Consider the following 22,475-nt stretch of genomic DNA (forward strand, 5'->3'; position numbering starts at 1 on the left):
TGAGAGGTATGGGTAAGACACTTCCTGGCGTGCCATAACGGATGCCAGTCCTAAAGGGCTTCTCTCCAAAAATAAAAAAAAGGAAACCTGTGCAATTCAGCACGAAGTTCCTCAAAATAGTATTATGTAACACAGTCCCTCGGTAGGCACTAAACGACATTCAGAAAAAGGACATCTGTATCTACAATTCTATTTGCAGCCGTATCATCTACTTCAGCCTATAAACTCCAGCAAAACCTGGCCATTTGCAATTCTGGCTGCATCACACAACTACCAAGCATTCTAATGCCATCTGGCCACATGGCAGAAGACTGTGCTCAATGATGGCCAAAAAACTACCAAGAATTCACCAAAGCAGCGTAAGATTGAAATCCGTACCCAGTAAATGCCAGCACACACCCATTACATAATGGTCCCTTGTTGAGAAATACAGCCTACATGAGTGTACGCCTCATAATGACCAGGACAGCAGGCTAAACTAGCAGCTCCCAAAGGTCTTCCTTTGAAGGTATCTTAGGTAAAGGCCTGATTAGACAGATACGACGAAGATTTTTATTCTAATCAAACCCTGCTCCCCACTCCCCGTCTCATTTACACACCTGACCCAAGAGTAAAGCACTCCGCTCCAAATGTGGAGACTTCTGTACAGTCATCTGTACAGAGTGACACAGAAACCTCATTGGGTTTATCCTAGTTCAGTAGACTAAAGATTAAGAACGGAATTAAAACACTGGTGATACTAAGAGACTTAATTGTGTCTACGTCTTAACGATTTCAATCTATTACAAAATCATTCCAAACCCTGTTACACTTTGTTTACCTGTGTGTAGGTCAGCAATAATCTATCAACCATATAGTTCCTTTTAATCAGCCCATCGGCTGCTGTGTTTCCTGATACTAGGTCAATAAAGGTAACCATGACATTTGCTTTGGATGGGAGTCAGGTATCTGGTTGGGATGCAGTAAAGGTCAGGGCCTAACTGAACAGCACTGTGTGGTTTCCAAACTAAGCAACTGAGAGAGTTAAACTAGTATTTGTGGCAATTCTTGCATGTGGTGTAATCCACCACCACCCAAGACAGCTAACAATTCTTCAGTGGTTCAGGCTACTCCTTTAATGGGTCTGATAAAAGGTTCCTCAAACAGTCCACTTTATTCCTGAGAGCAAAGGTATGCTAATTTCACAACAGGTGAAGATACTTCCCCAACTGGTTCTGGGGCCCCAGGCTAAGAGTCTAAGTTCAAGCAGCTGGCAGTTCCATTTGTCTTCACGGTCTCTCTGCCATCAACTTATATCGACACCAAGGGAGGAGGAAATACACTTGGGCATGAAAGGCGCTACAGGAGACCTTTCACCACAAGGAACCAAGCCCTCGTTCTTAGGGTGGCATCACATCCCTAAGGTCCTCAAGCATTTTATTTTATTTATTATTATTATTTTTTTAATTTTTAAAATTATTTATTTATTTATTTATGGCTGTGTTGGGTCTTCGTTTCTGCGCGAGGGCTTTCTCCATTTGCGGCAAGTGGGGGCCACTCTTCATTGCGGTGCGCGGGCCTCTCACTATCGCGGCCTCTCTTGTCGCGGAGCACAGGCTCCAGACGCGCAGGCTCAGTAATCATGGCTCACGGGCCTAGTTGCTCCGTGGCATGTGGGATCTTCCCGGACCAGGGCTCGAACCCGTGTCCCCTGCATTGGAGGCAGACTCTCAACCACTGCGCCACCAGGGAAGCCCCCTCAAGCATTTTATAATATTAAAACTAAAACCCAGGGACTTCCCTGGTGGCACAGTGGTTAAGACTCCGCCTGCCAATGCATGGGACACGGGTTCGAGCCCTGGTCCGGGAAGATCCCACGTGCTGCGGAGCAGCTAAGCCCATGAGTCACAACTACTGAGCCTGCACTCTAGAACCCATGAGCCACAACTACTGAGCCTGTATGTCACAACTACTGAACCCACGGGTCTAGAGCCCGTGCTCCACAACAAGAGAAGCCACCACAATAAGAAGCCTGTGCACAGCAACGAGGGGTAGCCCCTGCTCACCACAACTAGAGAAAGCCTGTGTGCAGCAATGAAGATCCAACACAGCCAAAAATAAAATAAATAAATTAATTAATTAATAATAATTAAAAAAACTAAAACCCAAGGTTTCACCATCATTTAGTGGTTGAGTTTTTTTTTTTTTTTTTGGCCATACCATGAAGCAAGTGGGATCTTAGTTCCCTGACCAGGGATTGAACCTGTGACCCCTGCAGTGGAGGCATGGAGTCTTAACCACTGGACCACCAGGGAAGCCCTGAGGTTGCGATTTAGAATGCGCGTCTTGCCACTGTTATTTTGTTGTCTTCATTGCAGGGAAACAGCAGCAATTCAGGCCTTGTAAAAACTGAGAAACCTATTAGGCTCACTTACCTTAATGGAGTAGCATCGTAAGCAAACTACACTAGTAAAGGTCTAACTTAGACCGTAAATTCATAAAGGGACTACCTGCCTTACAAAAAGCCAGATTTGATCCATTTGAGCATGTTTATTCAACTGCAGTTAAACCTATTATTAGGAAGTCTTCATACAAAAACCCCAAGGGGAAGAAGAAAAGACTCAATTAGATACCAAATTTTTCAGTCCTGATAATAGCAACTAATCTGAAACTGTCAATTTTGCTCTTTACACTTGGTGAGAGATTTCTTTTGGGGGGATGGGGAATGGAAGGGGTTGAGTAGAAAGTGGACAAATGCTCTAGTTAAATAAAAATTATCTACAAACAACTGCATTGGTGACATAATTGCCACCTATGCTTGCCAGATGCTGCCGAGCTTTATAATGGGAGTCAAACACTATGAAACATGGCTGAAGGTGAGCTACCTGGCCAGACTGACTCGCCCTAGCCAGAAGCCCCACTGTCTGAAGTACATCTGAAGATTACCCACTGCCCTGCTGGCCCAGTCCACCACGCCACCTGCCCCAGAGCAAACAGGAAGGGCTGTTTACAGCTTCTGGGATACGTAACTTCAGAGGTGAAAATAACTGAAGATCACCTTACCCAAACCTCTCAGTTCACAGAGGAGGAAGTCAAGGTCCAGAGAGGTGAAGGGACTATCCCAAGGCGCCACGGACACTTAACTGTAGACACAGGACTGGAGCCACGGTCTCTGCTTCCCCTTCTGGACCTCTGCCCACTACACCACACTGTAATTTCACTGCTTTAAATCATGGCTCTCTGAGAAACATAAGCTTCAATTACTTGAGGCCTGGGGCTCAACCCTGCTGAGCTGTCCTGCTGGGGCAGATGGAGATCTGCACTCTCCTCTGATATGGGGGTAGGATCTTTTGGATGAGACACCAAATTGGTCATTTGTAGATTCTACACAGACACCCAATATGCCAAAAGGCACTGCGAATTATACAGGGTGGGGTCTTTAAAAAAATGCTCTGGATAAAAATTCCTGAGATCTCGCTGTAGATCTAAGTGGGCGGGGATAACATCACAGAAAGTCAAAGGTCACAGACTTAGCCACCATAAAAAAAAATTCCTGCAATACATTTATCCAGCCCAGTTCTAAAGGCTTAAAAAAAGTGCTCTTTGATGATGATGATGATACAGTGGCCACTGCCCATTCCTTTGATGAAGCGAGTCATTCTTTTCATGCCAGTGCCAAGGAAACGCACATTACTGATTAGCATGGGACAACAAGGTCTAGCTTTGAACAGCAAGGACCATTTTAATGACATACATACACCAATGAGCCTCACGCAGTGAGCTGTGACTGCTTCACTTAGCAGGAATAAGATGCTCAAAAAAAAAGAAGGAAATATGGGTCTGAATATTGACTTTTTCATGAGAAAGAAAATCTTATAAACAACAAGATCCTACTGTATAGCACAGGGAACTATATTCAATATCCTGTGATAAACCATAATGGAAAAGAATATGAAAAAAGTATATATATAACTGAATCACTCTTCTGTACAGTAGAAACTAACATAACATCGTAAATCAACTATACTTCAATAAAACAAATTTTGAATAAATAAATAAGAAAAAATAAAATCTCATGCCACAGGATTTCCATAATCTCAGCATAGGTTTCCTTATTCTTTTAAATAAATTTATTTATTTTTGGCTGCATTGGGTCTTCACTGATGCGCACAGGCTTTCTCTAGTTGCAGCGAGCGGGGTCTACTCTTTGCTGCGGTGCGCGGTCTTCTCATTGCGGTGGCTTCTCTCGTTGCAGAGCACGGGCTCTAGCCACGCGGGCTTCAGCAGTTGTGATGCACGTGCTTAGTTGCTCTGCGGCATGTGGGATCTTCCTGGACCAGGGCTCGAACCCGTGTCCCCCGCATTGGCAGGCGGATTCTTAACCACTGCACCACCAGGGAAGTCCCTCAGCATAGGTTTCTATTTTCCAGGCTCCTCTGAGAGGCAAATGTAAACATCTCAGTGCAACTTTCACACACTTGGACAGAGACAGGAAAGCGTCAGAAACTGGTTGGAAGACTTGGCACAACCAAACCTATGGAGTTGTGGTGTGAAAACTGAGGACTGAGAAACTGGCTGAGATGGAAGGATGCTGCTTCCTCCAGCTCATCAAGGGTAGGAGGGAAACAGGAGCAGGAAAGAATTACCAGCAAGGAGATACCACGCCTTTGGGTTCAAGGAGGAATCCCTTCCAGACACCAAGAAGGACAGAACTCCCTCTGGAGAAAGGAAAAACGGCTGTCCAGGGCCAGGAGAGGGGAGGGGACAGGCTTCAACAGGACATGCCCTACCACCAACAGGCTCCATTCTCCCAGGGACCTCTCTTCGTAAAGTCGCCGTCCCTGTCAGTCTTCTGCCTCATCTGGAGGTCACCCAATCTCAATGCCAACTTCTCCAGGTCAGAAGACTGGCTTCCGTGGGTATCTGAACTGTGGGGCAAGGTGGCTAAGCTTCCAAATCTTTTTTTTTTTTTTGAAAACTAAGGAACAGCAATATCCCTTTGAATGCTTGCAAAGAAAAATAAATACTAAGAATGTCAAAGACAAGAGTCATGTAAATATTAGGGAAGATCATTTTATTAAAAACAATTGGTGCTGGCCAAAGATACCATCAGAAAGTAAACAAAACTCAAAACCTGATTATCCACTCTGCCCCAGACCTCAATTGTTCCCCATCTCTTACTCTGGTGGGCAGACAGCGATAGTGTAAGAGCTGGTGCTGACAATCTAGAATAATTAAGACAAGGTTAAAATAGGTTTGGCTTGTGGTGTTTAAGAAGGAAGAAGAGTATAACTGCTGAAAAGGTTTTCACCAAATGGTACTACGTTACAAGTTCTAGGACTGTATTTGAATTACCTGGAAACTCACTTACGTAGTCGCCCTCATTTTCTGAAGATGCTGAACAATTCAACATATATTTGTTAAGTTTCATTTTTAGTGCCTGGGCAATATAATGTGGCTGCTAGAAGGGCAGTCACTTACCTCCCTGTGCCTTGGTTTTCTCACCTGTAAAATGGGGGACAACAATAATACCGACTTCAAAGGAGTGTTGAGTTAATATGCGTCATGAGTTAATATATGTAAAGCTCTTAGTGTACAGTGAGCATCACATAAGTGTCAGTTCTTGTGATGCTGATTAATCAAGAGTTGTGTAAGACCCTAGGATCTAATCACAACAGTGATCTGATTCTTGCCCTCATGGAGCTTATACTCTAATAAGGGATCACAGCAGTAAAAATGTCACACAAACAGAATAGCAAATTGCAGTAAGTGCTATGAAAGAGACCATAAGAGAATAAAAGGAGAAGCCAATCTGGTCTCATGTGAGGGGGTGTGGATCACAGCGTCAATGGTTTTTCTGAAGGAGTAACATCTGAGTTAAGATCTACAGGAACGGGAGAAGGAAGGGAAGAATTTCCTGGGCAGAGGAAACAGCCTATGTGAAAGCCCTGAGACTAAAAATAATTTGCTGTGTTCGAGGACCTATCAGACCAGTGCTGCTGGAGAGAGAAAGCAGAGCGGGGAATGGGACAAGGAGGGGCTGGGGAAGCAGACAGAAGGCCGAGTGTGTGTGGAATTCCCTGGCGGTCCAGTGGTTAGGACTTCGCGCTTCCACTACAGGGGACACAGGTTCGCTCCCCGGTCAGGGAACTAAGATACTGAAAGCCGTGCTATGTGGCAAAAAATAAAAGAAGGCCGAGTGTGTACTTGTACGGAGTGAGCCACAAAATCCATGTTTTATTGTTTCCTATGCAGCTCACAGAAAGCAGGAGGGCACGCTGTTCACACAGGTGTGAAAGCAGATCGGAGGGAAAAACGCTCCTCGAAGCCGAAGCGTTAGATATACCAGCCTGTGTTCACACCCCAGGTGAGTCTTTTCTGGTGTTTTCATTGATACTAACGTCAGACTAGTGTTGCTTAGCCGGTTTACAGCTGAACAGGAGCATAACACGCTGAAACTTCGTGGGGGAGTTTAACAATGCTGGCTTCTTTTTTTTTTTTTTTTTTTTGCGGTACGCGGGCCTCTCACTGTTGTGGCCTCTCCCGTTGCGGAGCACAGGCTCCAGACGCGCAGGCTCAGCGGCCATGGCTCACGGGCCTAACCGCTCCACGGCATGTGGGATCTTCCCGGACCGGGGCACGAACCCGTGTCCCCTGCATCTCAACCACTGTGCCACCAGGGAGGCCCAACAATGCTGGTTTTGTGGTGAAATGTGGCCTATAGAACAACCTCCAACGCAAGGTCTCTTGCTTTCGAGACCCCTCCTCTGAGCGACTTCTCGGTCCAGACACCACGCACGGGATCACAAAGTCCCCTCGGAAGGAGTGAAGCAGGCCCCCTCCTCTCTTTCTCCTTTCCGGGGGGCTCCCTCTCTGCAGTACCTGCAGTCACTTCCAGGGCTAGTGTTGCTGCAGGCGGCAGAAATCCAGTGGGCACTAACCTCAGGGATCAACGTTTAGTCCCGGATCACAGGCTCACGTTCCTCAGGCAGGTTGGCAAGCACATGCAGTATTTATCAGTCTCTTCCAGGCACTCCCTGGTTCACACTTCTTCCTGTTGACTGACTCTTCTACATCCAACTAACTTGCTGGTTCACCTATTTCAACCCCACCCCACACTGGACTCTTTTCTCCTACAGATACACAGAAAGAAGGGTCCTGTTTTGCATGAGGTGCTGGAGCCTCAAGGCCTATAAGACTCCTGCCTTCAAGGAGTTTACCATCTAGCAGAGAAACAGTGTAATACCGGGGGAAAGACGGCAGGTTCCATGACTCTGCCTTCCAGAAGCTGACCTGGCAGCAAGCCCGGGCCGTGCCCAGAGCAGTTCCTTAAGATTCTGAGCCCACACTTCCCTGCTCAGGCCTTCTGCTCACTCCTTGGCCTATCCTATGCTCATGCAACCCCAAAACCTGCTAATCATCCTTTAAACTCCAAGTTAAGGGAATTCTCTGGAGGTCCAGTGGTTAGGACTCTGCACTTTCACCGTTGAGGGCGCGGGTTTGTTCCCTGGTTGGTGAACTAAAAATCCCACATGCTGCGTGGCACAGCCAAAAAAAAAAACAAAAAAACTTAAACTCCAAGTAAAAAAACCCCAAGGTATCCCCACGAGCCTGGCACATGCTCAACAGATGTTTTTTGGACCAGGGAAGCTGAAAGACAATGAGACAGGCCACAGGAATATGTGTCCTGGTTTGGGCTCTGAGCAAGTCATTAAACTTCTCTGGGCATCAGTTTCTGATTCTATAAAGTAAGAAGACTGGGTTAGGGACTTCCCTGGTGGCACAGTGGTTAAGAATCCGCCTGCCAATGCAGGGGACACGGGTTTGAGCCCTGGTCCGGGAAGATCCCACATGCCGCAGAGCAACTAAGCCTGTGCGCCACAACTACTGAGCCCGCGCTCTAGAGCCCGTGAGCCACAACTACTGAGCCCATGTGCCACAACTACTGAAGCCCGTGCGCCTAGAAGCCCGTGCTCTACAACAAGAGAAGCCACCGCGATGAGAAGCCTGCACACCGCAACGAAGAGTAGCCCATGCTCGCCGCAACTAGAGAACGCTGGCGCGTAGCAACGAAGACCCAATGCAGCCAAAAATAAATAAATAAATAAATTTATTAAAAAAAAAAAGAAGACTGGGTTGGATGTGCCCTGTAGCTCAGAAGCATGACGATCCATGGCTTAGCAGGCCCTCACCTCTCCTCACGCTTTACTGTAGATTCTTCTGGCCTCCAACCAATCAAAACGTGCTCAAAACCCACATGAGAATGAGAGTTTAGAAGTCTTGATGCCTTTGAACACAGTCATGCCCGATCCTGGTCTTTCAACATCCCAGTGTCCCCACTCATCTTTAACTATTGCAACACTGGAAATTAGTCATAATCTGATTCACTTTAAGGTTCAGGGTGGGGGAAAAGAAACACCATAGAAATCGACTAATGTTATTCAGGAGGACGTGGGTGACTCTCAAGTACATGTACTTGCCATAGACTCTAAAGCCAACCACCTCCTAAACCAAAAGGGAGATCTCTGTTCTTCTCCAAACCACAAATCGGGTAAGTGATTAAACTCCCCCCACCCCGCCCCCCTCACCAAAAGCCCCAGAGACTTCCAAATACTGAACCATCAGATAAGGATGACATAGGGTTGGTTTTAGAAGCAGCTGTGGTTTGGTCCCCTGTTCGAGTACCAAAACTACAGATAAACTTGTTCTTAATCTCTCTGTGTAAAGAAAACCGTTTTCTTCTTTGCAAAACCAGACCACAGCAAGTGGAAAATGAACTCTAACAGAATGACTGGATGAGGTCACTGGATTGTTCAGAGGGAGGCAGTGCCTTCGAGGGCAGATGCCCTAAACCTGGCTTTATGCCTTTCTTGCAGTACTTGAATTTATCTGGAGATCTTATAAATACTTCCACAATAGAAAAAAACTATTTAATTTTGTTTGTAAAAGTTTTATATATATATATATATATATATATATATATATATATGTACTTCCCTGGTAGTCCAGTGGTTAAGAATCTGCCTTGCAATACAGGGGATGCGGGTTTGATCCCTGGTCGGGGAACTAAGATCCCACAAGCTGTGTGGGGCGGCCAAGGAAAGAGGCTGACTTCAAAGGGTGACCTTCCAGTTCTACGAACCTTTGTCAACATGGTTCCAGCAGAGTTTAGATCTGGTCCAGCCCAGTCCATGTGAGTTTTAGAAGTGAGTTTCCTCTTTTTTCTAAACCAGCTCTTAGGATTCTTTGAGTCATAACCGAGGTGCAGCGGCTGAAACGGGGACCGGCCGTCTCCTGCAGGGCCTTCTGCAGTGCGGCCTTCCAACGGTGCACCTGCAGTAAAAACCCTGCAGGCTGCGATGCCGGTGACCGTCCAGATACCCAGGTCTCACACAGAAAGGGGAAGGAGAGCATCACAAGCTGGACCCTCCGGCGACCTGCTTCCAACGTACATATTCTCATCCTGATAAGAAATCCCCTTTTTGTTTATATGCTTCGTTCTTGTACTTTAACTGTCCAACTTACTCTTTCCACAAATTTCTCCCATACCCACTCCCCTTAGCTACTTCACTCTGGCTAGAGAAGGCTCTTTTCAAACTTGAAGGATGATTTGACCCACCAGGGTATGTGAAGGAACCTGGAAAAGTATTGTTTGGATTCCTTAGGCCTCCTAATGCATGGAGAAGGCAAAAATAATAAATAAGCATAAGTGGAACTTTAAATAATTCCAAACATCTTATAATTCAGTAACTAAGCGTATTTGAGTTTAAGGTCAGTTATCAGTTAAAGCTGATTTTTTAAAAAAGCAAATTCAGTAGTTAGTACTCAAAAACACATACATATCCATCTGTCTGGAATTACTTGTTCTTTAAAAGTTGGGCAACATAGTATACTAGAAGACACATAATGCTAGGTTCTCTATTTCTAGTTCTGCCACTAACTAGAAGAATGTATCCGTCCTAACTTCTCCGGAAAAAAAGCCAAAGGCTGGCTCTGGTTTCGTCCAGGGCTCTGTGACATCACAGGGCACAGGTGGACACAATGGCTGTGTCCAGGACAAAGGAATAGGACTTACTTGATGGCCTCAACCTGGCTGCATGTTAGAATCATCTGGGGTTTAAAAAATTTTTTTTCTTTTTTAAAGAAAGGATGCCGACCTCCACTCCTAGAGATTCTGATTTCATTCAGCTGAGGTGGGACCTTGGCATAGGGTATTTTAAAAGGTCCGCAGGTGACTCAGTCAGCCGGGGTGGAGAAGCACCGCCTCAAGTAACACATTCCCGGTTGCAGCTGTGGCCTCCCAGACAGGTGTTTGTCTCTCTCCTGGAGGCCCCTCAGGAATCACGGGTCATTTGCTTTAAGAGGAAGGAGATCTGACTTAGTTTGGTCAACAAAGTCCTCTGACCCAACCGGAGATCAATGACAATGTCAGGTTCGAGGGATCTGACGGCACTATTTGTTCAGATAATGTACAAAAAAAATCCGGTTTCCATGACAAACATTCCCGCAGCCTGGACAAACAATGATTCCCTCATCTGAAATAGACAGGGAAAATAATCCACTGAGGGAAGGGGTGGTTTTGAATGATAATTATAAATTAGCCTACTAACTAGGGAAATCATGTTTAATACAGAAGAGGACAACCCTGGATCAAGGTTCATTTTTTAATAGTGAAACATCATGCTGAGTAAAAAATGAAGCTGCCTTGGAATAATCACAGACCATTTATCTCCTGGGGTCTGGCGGTGGGAAAATTAATCTCATGACTGATATGAGGAGCCTATCAAGAGAGCACCACACACTGGGGGTCATGTCCACCCAAGCAAGTATCCTGGAAACCCTCTCGTTGTGTAGAAAGAAACGCTGTTGATAAGATCTCACTAAAGAATACAGATTACAGCTAAAGCAACATTTTCCTTATCCCCCGGCAAATCCACAGCCCACGTCGCCTGATGATAAAAGAGCTCCTTGTCTTATTGGTCTTCAAGAGCCTCAAAGAGAAATTCAATCAATACTTGCTGAGTACTACAGGGGGTATGAGGACCGACTCACCGTGCTAAATGCCAGAGAGGATGCAAAGGTAAGCAAAACACAGTCCCTGCCCTCTAGGACAAACCAGCAAGAGAAGTGCACCATCCCCATGCAGGGCACTTTCCTGGCCTCCTTCTCTCTCCCTCACTACCCTCTCCTGAGACCCACCTGAGCTAACTGAGGTCCCTCTATTGTGGCCCAAGGGCCAAGGCTACTCTCTCTCCTGTCATCATATACCCACTTCCTGGTGCCAGCACTTGGTGGGAGGTGGGGCCTCTGCAAAGGCGAACACCCCAGACCCGGCCTGATCATTAAAGAGTTCTATCTTTTCAGGATCCCTTGTCGAAGGCTGTGACTGCAGTATGGAAAAGAAACTTTGGTTAAAGGCTTCGAAGACATGAACTTTCGGTTTTACTATTCCAGAAATATTTCGGAGCAAGATCTTACTGAAAAACATGCACCTGCTTGGATATTATTAGACCTCAAGCAAAGAAAAGAGCTTAAACTGAGAACTTGGTGTAAGGGCCTCTTAACCTGCATTCTCCCCGTGACTGCCGGATTCGGTTGATATCCCTGATGGAGATGCTCAGGGTAAAGCAGTATTTCCATCCCAAATCTGCATCTTTCTCTGACTGAAACAAAGGGTAAGAGGCTGCGACTCTCCTGGAAGGAACAATGCTCGTCTGAGCATTTCCCCAAGCTTACAGGAACGCCTACTTTCTTCTCTTCTGGTCCTTCCCTAGATCCCATCTCTCCCTGTAACACGGCTTGGCCACCTCCTCAGGTGTGACTGGGGTATCTGGACTTATTTGTTCTAACAGATGTACCAGGACATAAGCACTGCAGGGGCTGCTCTTCAAAGGGAAGCGGAAGGATCAGATTCAGGGCTCAGTTCTGCCACTGGTGCATGACCATGGACAGGTCACCGGCACTGTCTGGCCTCAGCTTCCTCATCTCTGTGCTCTGGGAACACAGCAGAGCAGTGACTGTTCAACTTGCGAGGGCAGGGTGATGCCTGAGTGAGGGTGGTACGTGCCCCAAAATACCACCTTTGAAGGTTCTAACCTGCTCGCACTGTGGTCATGCATCCCATTCCTTATGTGGGGGTGGGGTGGGGAAAATATTAAGACTTATTGGTCTAAACCAGCAAGATCCCTTCTAGGAGTCTAACGTACTCTGACGGGAAGCTAAACATTTATCCATACATGTTCCCACTGCTCACAATACATCTGGAATGTTTTGGAAATTACCTTCAAAGAACATACTTTTGAATCCGCTAAGTGGTAGAAAGTCTCTCACTGGTTTTTAGAAACAACCAAGAATCCAAGTGGCCTCGATAAAGTGTGCAGTCAAGCTGGGTAATAACAGTGTTGGTCAAAACTTCAGTGTGGACCACGTCAAAGTTATATTCAAGCAGAGACCAGAAGGAATTGTGTAAGGATAATAGGCTTAATAATAAATATTTGCCTTTTTAGGGCTCTTTTATTCATTTTAACGTTGAATTATTAAATGAAGTTTAAAAAAAAGTTAAAAAAAAAAAAAGACTAATTTGTTTGACATGAACATTGACCCTGAAGGGGTTATTATTTTGAAAGAGACAACATTCTTTTGGATGAGTAAGTCCAGGTACGTTTGTGGGAAAAACAAAACAAGACGCCAACAAATATTTTACTTTATTGTCAAGTGGTATGTTCATTTTGCTAGGAAAATCAGCTGTATGGACAAGCTATATGTTTTAAGAACTATGGCTTCCGAAAGAGACAAACAATGCATCAACTTTTGATTTATGAACAGTCTTGAGTCAAAATTTTAAATGGCCTCATAACCAACTATCAAAAGAATCTTGGGAATTCCCTGGCAGTCCAGTGGTCAGGACTCAGTGCTTTCACTGCCGTGGTCCAGGTTCAGCCCCTGGTCAGGGAACTAAGATCCTGCAACCTGCGTGGCACGGCCAAAATAATAATAATCTTTTCTGCAGGGGGTGGGCTACCCTCAAAACCAAACACAGAATTATCCCAAGGTATTTCAGAGTGCTCATGGGAGCCACATCTGCTAGAAAGCTGATCTGAAACCACTGCAGACCAAAGGACCCTGCATGCAAACAAGCTATTAACAAATCAGAATAAAACATTTTCTCAATAGCTTTTAGGTACATAGGGTGTCATAAAGAAACTGTTGTGGTTATTCAGGTCTTCAAAATATAAGCAAAATAAAACCTAAACATTCCATTTTCAGACTTAAAATCCACCCTGCTAAAAGAAAACAGCTTACTTTAAAGTGGCTATCATGAAACCAATTTAAGGTTAGTTCTGTGCTTTTTAAAACATCTAATATTGCTTGGGGGCTGGAGGAGGGGACTGTAAAAGAGTACATATGACAAGCAAATTCCAGTTCTAGGAATTTATCCCAAGGAAATAATTAAGCAGTTAAGAAGGGCTCAAGAGTTTAGCAGTAAGGTTTATCACAATTGTTTATAGTAATGAAAATTAAAAACAGCCTCAATATTTAAATGGTTGAATGGTCAAATTACAGTATACTCTTTCACAGAAGTATCACACAGCCAGTGAGAATAATGTTGTAGAATTAAATTTACTGACACAGAAAGATCCATGTTATATTCCAGTTTGGGGAAGAAAAACATTATCTCTGCAAATATGTGCACATAAAAATTGTCTAGAAGGACATATATCAAGATATGAGGGCTTCCCTGGTGGCTCAGCGGTTAAGAATCCGCCTGCCAATGCAGGGGACATGGGTTCGAGCCCTGGTCGAGGAAGATCCCACATGCTGCGGAGCAACTAAGCCCTTGTGCCACAACTACTGAGCCTGTGCTCTAGCGCCCGTGTTCTGCAACAAGAGAAGCCACCGCAATAAGAAGCCCGCTCACCGCAATGAAGAGTAGCCCCCCCTCGCCACAACTAGAGAAAGCCCGCGCGCAGCAACGAAGACCCAACGCAGCCAAGAATTAAAAAAAAAAAAAGATATGAGTAGACTAGTCATCAGAGAAATGCAAACCAAAACTAAGGAGTTACAACTTCACCACCACTAGGATAACTATAATAAAAAAGACAGATAATATCAAGTGTTGGGCATCTTTATGTCAGAGCTAAGATTTATATGTTAGACTGTTACAAGACAATAAAACTAACTTGACTTTAAAAATATATATATATCAAGTGTTGGGGAGGATGTAGAGAAATTGGAACCCTCCTACACTGCGGGTGGGAATGTAAAATAGTGCAGCTGCTTTGGAAAACAGTTTGCTAGTTCCTCAAAAGGTTAGACAGAGGGTTACCGCATGACCCAGAAATCCCACTCTTGGGTATATACCCAAGAAAAATGAAAATCCATGGCCATGCAAAAATCTGTACCCAAATGTTCACAGCAGCATTATTCATAACAGCCAAAAAGGGGAAACTCTAATGTCCATCAGATGAAGAACGGATGAACAAAATGTGGTATATCCACATGATGGAATATTTATTCATCAATAAAAAGGAACAAAGCACCGATACAGGCTACAACATGGATGAACCTTGAAAACATTACGCTAAGTGAAAGAAGCCAGACACGAAAGACCACATGTAGCATGATTCCATTTATATGTAATGTCCAGAACAGGCAAATCTACAGAGACAAATGTAGATCAGTGGTTACCAGGGGCTGGGAGGTTTGTGGGAAATGGGGAGTGACAGCTAATGGGTATGGAGCTTCTTTTGGGGATGACGAAAATATCATAAAATTGATAGTGGTGGTGGTTGCACAATTCTGTGAATATACTAAAAGTCATTGAACTGTATATTTTAAATGGGTGAATTGTATGCTATGTGAATTATAGCTCAATAAAGCTGTTAAAATGTTAATAGAGGTAATGTTTGGGTAATAGAATTATAGATATGTTGTGCGTTTTAAAAAAATTTAGACTATCTATGCTTTCTTTTTTCTTTATTACGACAAATATGATAATACTCTGAGAGATTTATTTTCAAATCTTCCCATGTTATCATACAGAAAACACCAAACACACAAAAGATTTGAAGAAAAGGAAATCACCTTTCTTATAATAGTGGAAAAATTGGAAAGAACCCATATGACCCCAGTAGGGTGATCACCAGGCAAAGCATGGCTTATTACCACATCAACCCTGCTCAGCTAGGACCCCAGTCCCTAACCTGGTTCTGGGCACAGAAGGCTCAAATGCTTTCTGAGTGGATGACGGTTTACTAAGGTGCTACTGAAAGTGACAAATGCAATGGTGCACTCAGAACATTTCCTAACAGGTCACAGGAGACATTCTGTGAAAAAAAAAAAAAACTGAACAGAAATACAGAACACAGAGACTTCCCTAGTGGCGCAGTGGTTAAGAATCCGCCTGCCAATGCAGGGGACATGGGTTCGAGCCCTTGTCCGGGAAGATCCCACGTGCCGCGCAGCAACTAAGCCCCCGTGCGCCACAACTACTGAGCCTGTGCTCTAGAGCCCGTGAGCCACAGCTACTGAGCCCGTGAGCCACAGCTACTGAGCCCGCGAGCCACAGCTACTGAGCCCACGTGCCACAACTACTGAAGCCCGCGTGCCACAACTACTGAAGCCCACCGCGCCTAGAGCCTGTGCTCCACAATAAGAGAAGCCACCGCAGTGAGAAGCCTGCGTGCAGCAACAAAGAGTAGCCCCCACTCCCCGCAACTAGAGAAAGCCCGCACACAGCAACGAAGACCCAACACAGACAAAAAATTTTTTTAAATAAATAATTAAATAAATAAAATATATACAGAACACATTTTTACACTGTTCGACTTGCTGTGTCTTTGTACATGAAGATCATAAGATAATCAGAAGTGATGCAGAGACTGTGTAAAAGGAACTTAAAAGTTTTAAAAGTCATGTAAGCAAGGACCTTGCGATTTTTTGTTTGTTTTTGTATGGTATCTAGTGGGGGGGGGGCACACTTTAAGTTCTACTTTTCCCAGTCCGTATGTGGTCTGGTGCACTCACTCATTTAAATATCTCTGAGCATGTGTTGCTCTGAGGCAGCAAAGTCTGAAACCAAACATGGGATATAGGTAAAGATAGGAAAAAAAAAATCCCCAGCCCCTGGGAAATATAGCCAACCAGCATGTTTATTATTCACAGACTATGATTCACTGTCCCTATTTTTTAAGCCAGCCTCATACTCTAATCATATTGCTAGGTTACAGGCCCCGAGTTATGCGTGCATAATAAAAACAGAATCCATCAAAATGATACATTAGGCTTTTCTCCCCTATATCATCTCTTTAGGGAGAACATCTGATCATTATGAAACATCCACAATATTAAGCCTAAGGATTACTGTGGATTCCCCAAACCAAAGAGGTTTCCAATGAAAATGAAATAGTTATCCAATGATTCTTCAACCTGAAGAATGGAGACGCCATCGGAGGCATGCAAATAACTATAACCCCCAGGCCCATGCAGATGGCACTGTTCTGCTCAGACATGAAGAAACCTTTACATAGCTCACTGGTTTTATATTCGGGAATATGGTCTACCGTCGAACGTTCTCAAGAATCACTCTCATACACATTTTCTCTTGTGCTCTTAGAAGCCACATGACTGCGGAGAGCCTCCTGGGCAGGCAAGTTAATGAAACAAAACAAACGCACGTGCACAACTACAGTCTAATTTCAGGATCAGCAGTCCTGAGAACATGAGCTTCATGAAACACCCTCCTCACTCTCCTCGTGGCAGCAGTATTAATACTCGATGCCTCCTATGAGGATAATTCATGCAGGTGATAACTATCAGAATAAATGATAAGCAAGGCCATTGCTAGTTAAGACTCATGTCTCCGTGTGTTTTTGTGCACACGTGATCTGCAATTCTCCGTGAAGTTGTTTATCCCCCTCTAAAACCAAAACATCGGCTGAATAAAAGAAATTGCATATCCTCTCCCTGAAGAAAGTACCCTGCCTCACGTGCCACAGATCTCTTTGGTACTTGAGAGAAGTGACACCCAAACACTGTACAATGAGGACCACAGGGCAGCAATGATGCAACACAAACCAACATTAGGCACAAGATCCAGGTCCAGGAAGGAGGCGAAAAACTCACTGACTGAATAAGCACCTTCTGGATTAAAAAAAGACACAGCCCTGAGTGCTTAGTAACACCGATATAACTGCATTTTGGATCCGGTAGGCTGGAGTCTCAGCTTGCAGGTGAGTCAAGGTCTGGCTCAGACACACACTGAAGGAAAATCACAATACTGCCTCCTCTGCACTAGTTACTTCATCAATCAAAAAGAAACAGCATCAAAAAATATTCCTTGCTCAGGCATAGTATAACATTGAAAAATGATGACTTAGAGTAAAAAACACCTTTGGGGGGTGGCAAGGAGAATTTACATTACCTATGATGAGCCAGATCCCTTCACACCTGTTAGTGTGTTAGCTGTCCCCATTTCACAGATCAGGAAACAGAGTCTCTAAGACTCTGAGGACACAGCTACCAAGGGACCAGAAAGAACTCAGGTTTGTCTGATTTTACAGCCAGTACATTCTGCACAACATCACTGCTGCCTAGTTTAACTGCAAACTCGGCAATGCATTTCATTTAGAATTTTAAAATAATACTTCCCACTATGTTTGGGGATCGAAGTTTCTACTGGTAGGTAATTCTGGGAATGAAATTCTGACCTTTGCCCTTAAAAGCAGTTACACTAAAACATAACCTTTTGATAAGGGTTGGACTCTTTTACCATGAACTCTGAAAAGTTTGGATTTCTAAATACAATTTGGAAATATTTACATGAAGCGAAACTATAGTCCCAACTAAGGCTAAATAGTTATTTTTGGTTCTTTAGCCAAAGTTGTTCAATAACTAAAACACTAGACTCCAGTGACAGAATAGCACACGAAAAGATGTGGCAAAGAAAACAATATGCACAAGGCTCTGATGATATGAAATGACTGATTTCCATTTCATACATTTTGGTCACTCTCTTTACACTCTTATTTGTGGACAGATGCCAGGCAGCAGTTAACCAATCCAAGATGAAATGTTCAAGTTCAAAACCTGACCCCAGTTTTGAAAGTGTATTTTTAAAAAATTCAATCAGAAGGAAAACTTAACTGACATGAGTTTTATTGTGAAGTGTGCACAAATTTTCCTTTAAAAAAACCCCCAGGATTTCCCTGGTGGCACAGTGGTTAAGAATCCGCCTGCCAATGAAGGGGACACGGGTTCGAGCCCTGGTCCAGGAAAATCCCACATGCCGCGGAGTAACTAAGCCCATGCGCCACAACTACTGAGCTTGCACTCTAGAGCCCACGAGCCAAAACTACTGAGCCCACGTGCCACAACTACTGAAGCCCAGGCGCCTAGAGCCCGTGCTCTGCAATAAAGAGAAGCCACCCCAATGAGAAGCCTGTGCACTGCAACAAGGAGTAGCCCCCGCTCGCTGCAACTAGAGAGAGCCTGGGTGCAGGAGCAAAGACCCAAAGCAGCCAAAAATAAATTAATAAATTAATTTAAATAAATAACTCTGAATTTGAAAAAGGTGGCCTCGTATTACTTCAGCTGTTTCCAAATTCTTGTTACCCCAAGAGCACGGACTATTATTTACCTAAAATGCATAACCTCCAAAGAGTTCATGCTGTGGCACTCAGGTATACACAAGTCAATTCTCCACCTGGACACCTGGTACCTGATACACCATATTAAAAAGTACACAGTGGAGGTCATTAAACAGAACCTGCTCCAATGCACCATACCCACATCCTGAACAATACGTTTTCTTTCTTTTTTTTTTTTTAAAAACAACACTCACTAATTTAGGTTCTTCCAACCAGAAGGGGAAAAAAAGCCATGTCTGTCCACAAAATGTCCTCCCAGCCACGGTGCCCGAATCCACAGCCTGAGTGAAGGCCTGAAAGTTAAATAAATGTAAACCAGGCTCTTCTCTCCAGAAAAAGATGAAAAGACTTTTTGGACAGCCCCACGGTGCTCTCCCGTGAGGAGACAGTCTTTCGTTTAAAGTTTCGAAGCGGCTTCACTGCTGTCCCATATGGGGTCTTGAAAACAAGAGTACCATTCCCACCGCTTAACCTGCTTAACGATGTCTTGCTGCCCAAAAGGAAGCCCGCTGTCTCCAATGCCAAGAGACCTGCAAGGCAGGTAAGCGGAATCAAGCTCTAGGGTAAGAACGCTTACCCACTTCCAGTGGCATTCGTTTCCCAAAGTTCTCGCATTTTGAAAAGTTCAAGCTAAGATTACAAACGCAAGACATTCCCTTCTCCTTGGTTACAGGGCCCTTTCTGCCCTTCCGCAGCGGCCACCGCCAGGCCGAGTTGGCGCCCACCGGCGGGAAGGGTCCGGCAGGTGGGGCGGCCTCCCAAGGGCCCGGGGCCTTCTGGAGACCCCAAGGTGCCGCTAGGACGACACAAAGTTGCGCCGGAGAGCACACGGCCGGGTAGGCGCTGCTCGTGACAGCCGCGCTGGCCCGCGAGGCCCCTGGGTGGCGGACGCCTCGGCGGGGCCGGCCGTGGCCGCCACTCCGGCCGGTCAGGAAGCCGCCACTCCCCGCCAGGCGCCGTCTCCGCCCGGGCGCACGGAGCCTGGGGCCGCCGCCGCCGCGCTCCCGGCTCAGACCCCGGCCCGTCCCGCGCCGTTCCCCACTCCAACCTTCCCGGTCACTCACCCGGAGGCTGGCCAGCAGCAACGCCAGCAGCAGCAGCTGCAGTCGGGCAGGCATGGCGAGGACTCGGCCCTGACTCCTGACCGGTCCGGCCGGCTCCAGGGGGGCGGTGCGGGCGTGCAGAGGACGGGGCGTGGGCGCCGCGACAACAGTGCGGCGACGGCCGGGACTCCGCAGACGCAGAGCTATCTAGGCGGTGGTGGCACCCCCATTCCCGGCCCTATAAGTGCCGGGCGCCGGCGCTTCTTCCGGTCGGGGCGGGGCAGGAGGCGGGGCCGGCCTAGGGGCGGGTCTGGGATTGGGCGGGGCTCAGGCTTGGGGGCGGGCTGGGGTTGGCCTGGGCGGGGCTGTCGCTGGAGGGGCGGGGTTGTAGGCGGTGCCAAAGGCAGCTTGGGCCTCCGGCTGGCCTTGAGTGCCCCGGCCGCGGCGGCAGGAGAAGAGCACCAGGCTTCTGCGTCGGGCATCTAGGGACGCTGAGTGATCGAGGCAAAGAGCTTGCCTGAGGGCAAGGGGAGACCGGCAACCCCGCCACACGGGCGCATTCCCTGCCCCAGGCGGTCCCAGTGATCCCGCTGAGAGATCCGCTGCGTCAGACTTGATCAGGAAAGGCCAGGAGACAGCCGGTGCCGAGTGTCCAGAGTCCCCGCTCCATCTTCCCGCCGTAGTGGGATCGTCAGCGACCTCCGGAGTGAGGGTCGGCAGCTGGCAGGGGATTCCTGCAACCCGGCGCTTCTGCCCTGCGCGCGGCTATTGCCGAGTTCGCAGCCCTGGGGTCCTCCAGCTGCGCCTCAGTTAGTCCAAACGTCCCTTTCTTTGTCCTCAGGAATTCCCCTCAAATCATGTCCACAGCCAACAGTTCCCTTTGGAATAACCACGGCCAAATCATTCGCCAAAAATTACAAGCAAAGAAGGAAACCATTTCAGCTGCTGGTGTCATGTGTGTTTATGTGGCATTTGTAGATGTGACCTCGTGAAGCTTGACATGTGTCCCAACTCACAGGAGGGAGTGGGTTTGTTGAGGACTCATACAAGGTCCTTTTGAAGGTTGTGGGCTATTAACCTGATGTAAAGAGCCCCGCAGCTGTTTGGTCACTGTCCCATGCTGCCCTCCACTTTGATGGAAGCCTCTCTCCAGAGGACATTTGTAACAAGACAGAATAAACTAAGGTTCAGAGCACAACATTTCCATATTCTAGGAGAAAAGGAAAAAAAGGATGGCAGCTTCTCTAATTTTTTTAAAATTAATTAATTTTATTTTTGGCTGCCTTGGGTCTTTGTCACTGCCCGCCTGCTTTCTCTAGTTGTGGCGAGCAGGGGCTACTCTTCGTTGCAGTGCGCGGGCTTCTCATTGCAGTGGCTTCTCTTGCTGCGGGAGCACGGACTCTAGGCGCATGGGCTTCAGTAGTTGTGGCTCGCAGGCTCTAGAGCACAGGCTCAGTGGTTGTGGCCCACGGGCTTAGTTGCTCCGCGGCATGTAGGATCTTCCTGGCCCAGGGCTCCAACCCGGGTGCCCTGCATTGACAGGCGGATTCTTAACCACTGCACCACCAGGGAAGCCCTCTAATTTTTCTTGACTTGCTCGTATGACAGCCTAAGATTTTTCAGGGTTTGGGGGAAAGGAGTAAGCAATGCTAGAGAAATAAAGAAGTAGGGACTGTATTCAATATCTTGTAATCACCTATAAGGGAAAAGAATCTGAAAAAGAATATATATATATATATATATGAATAATTTTCTGTACACCTGAAACTAACACAACATTGTAAAATCAACTATACTTCAATAAAAAAATAATATAATAAAAAAAAAAAAGTAGTGGGGGACTGACCAGATGTCTGACCTGGGTGCATGTGAGTCAATCCTATCCCACTAGAGCAGACAGAAATGCTCATGGTAAACCAAATCCCATCAACAAAGTTCCCCATTCCCAACTTCATATGCCTGAATCACAGTCAAGGGACTAAACCCTTGCTGGAGAATCCAACACACCAGTTTAAGAGTAGGACAAATCTTGGTAACTGTGAAAGCAGTAGACACATTTTGAAAAGTGTTATCTGCATGTATAAATGCAAACGGAGAGGTTTGAGATTGGCGAGGGATGTGCAGAAACACAAGCTCCATCACTCCTGACCAGTGTGGCCAGGTGTCCAGCGAGGTGCCCACAGAAAGTGGGAGGAGCTCTTTAATGATTATCTGTCCAGCATGCAAGCTGACAACAGGATCTGTAAGACCACAGGGTTGAGGTAAAAGAGAAGCCTGATCAGAAAATGCTTTCACATGCCTTCTCTGGTGCTTTTTCTCCGACAGAGTGACTCTAGGAGGGGAACTTTCTGTGCTGGAACTCTGGCGGCCCTTTTACAATTCAAAATGTCACTGTGACCCTGTAAGCACAGCAGATAAAACACAAAGGGGAATGCTTACCTCAATCTGACTCATAAATCAGTTTTAAAGATCCAATAAATAAAAAAAAATCCGTTCCAAGGGGACTGGACCAGGTAGGTATATTTATCTTGTACTCATCTGGACCAAATCTCCAGGCCATAACTGCACTGTTATAGGTTCTCAGAATTTCTTATGCACCAGTTAGGTTACTCTTATGCTTAATCAGACAGGCACATGTCTTGTGCCTGTCTCCATTTGATTGGCAACTCACACTGATAAGTTCTGGTTTTATTTACGGCAGCATTGCCCACAATCTTGTTCCATAGTCAAGTATTGTTTTAGACAGCTTTTTGCTTTTGATAAAGCAAAAGCTGGCATTGCTGATAAATACAGACAGAAATGGAAA

The 22,475-nt window shown here is 45.9% G+C and overlaps 1 protein-coding gene across 1 annotated transcript in view; it reads right to left on the reverse strand.

Annotated features, from left to right (window-relative positions):
* The window catches only part of ERN1 (endoplasmic reticulum to nucleus signaling 1), an 82,863-nt gene extending 62,967 nt beyond the window's left edge, over positions 1–19,896 (reverse strand). Inside the window, exon 1 of the mRNA XM_079903998.1 lies at positions 19,691–19,896. Within this exon, the coding sequence (XP_079760124.1) occupies positions 19,691–19,744 (54 nt within the window). The 5' untranslated portion in view covers positions 19,745–19,896. The remainder of the gene's footprint in view (positions 1–19,690) is intronic.
* Between the last annotated feature and the right edge of the window lie 2,579 nt (positions 19,897–22,475).

Source organism: Stenella coeruleoalba (assembly GCF_951394435.1).
Source record: "Stenella coeruleoalba genome assembly, chromosome: 19".
Lineage (NCBI taxonomy): Eukaryota > Metazoa > Chordata > Mammalia > Artiodactyla > Delphinidae > Stenella > Stenella coeruleoalba.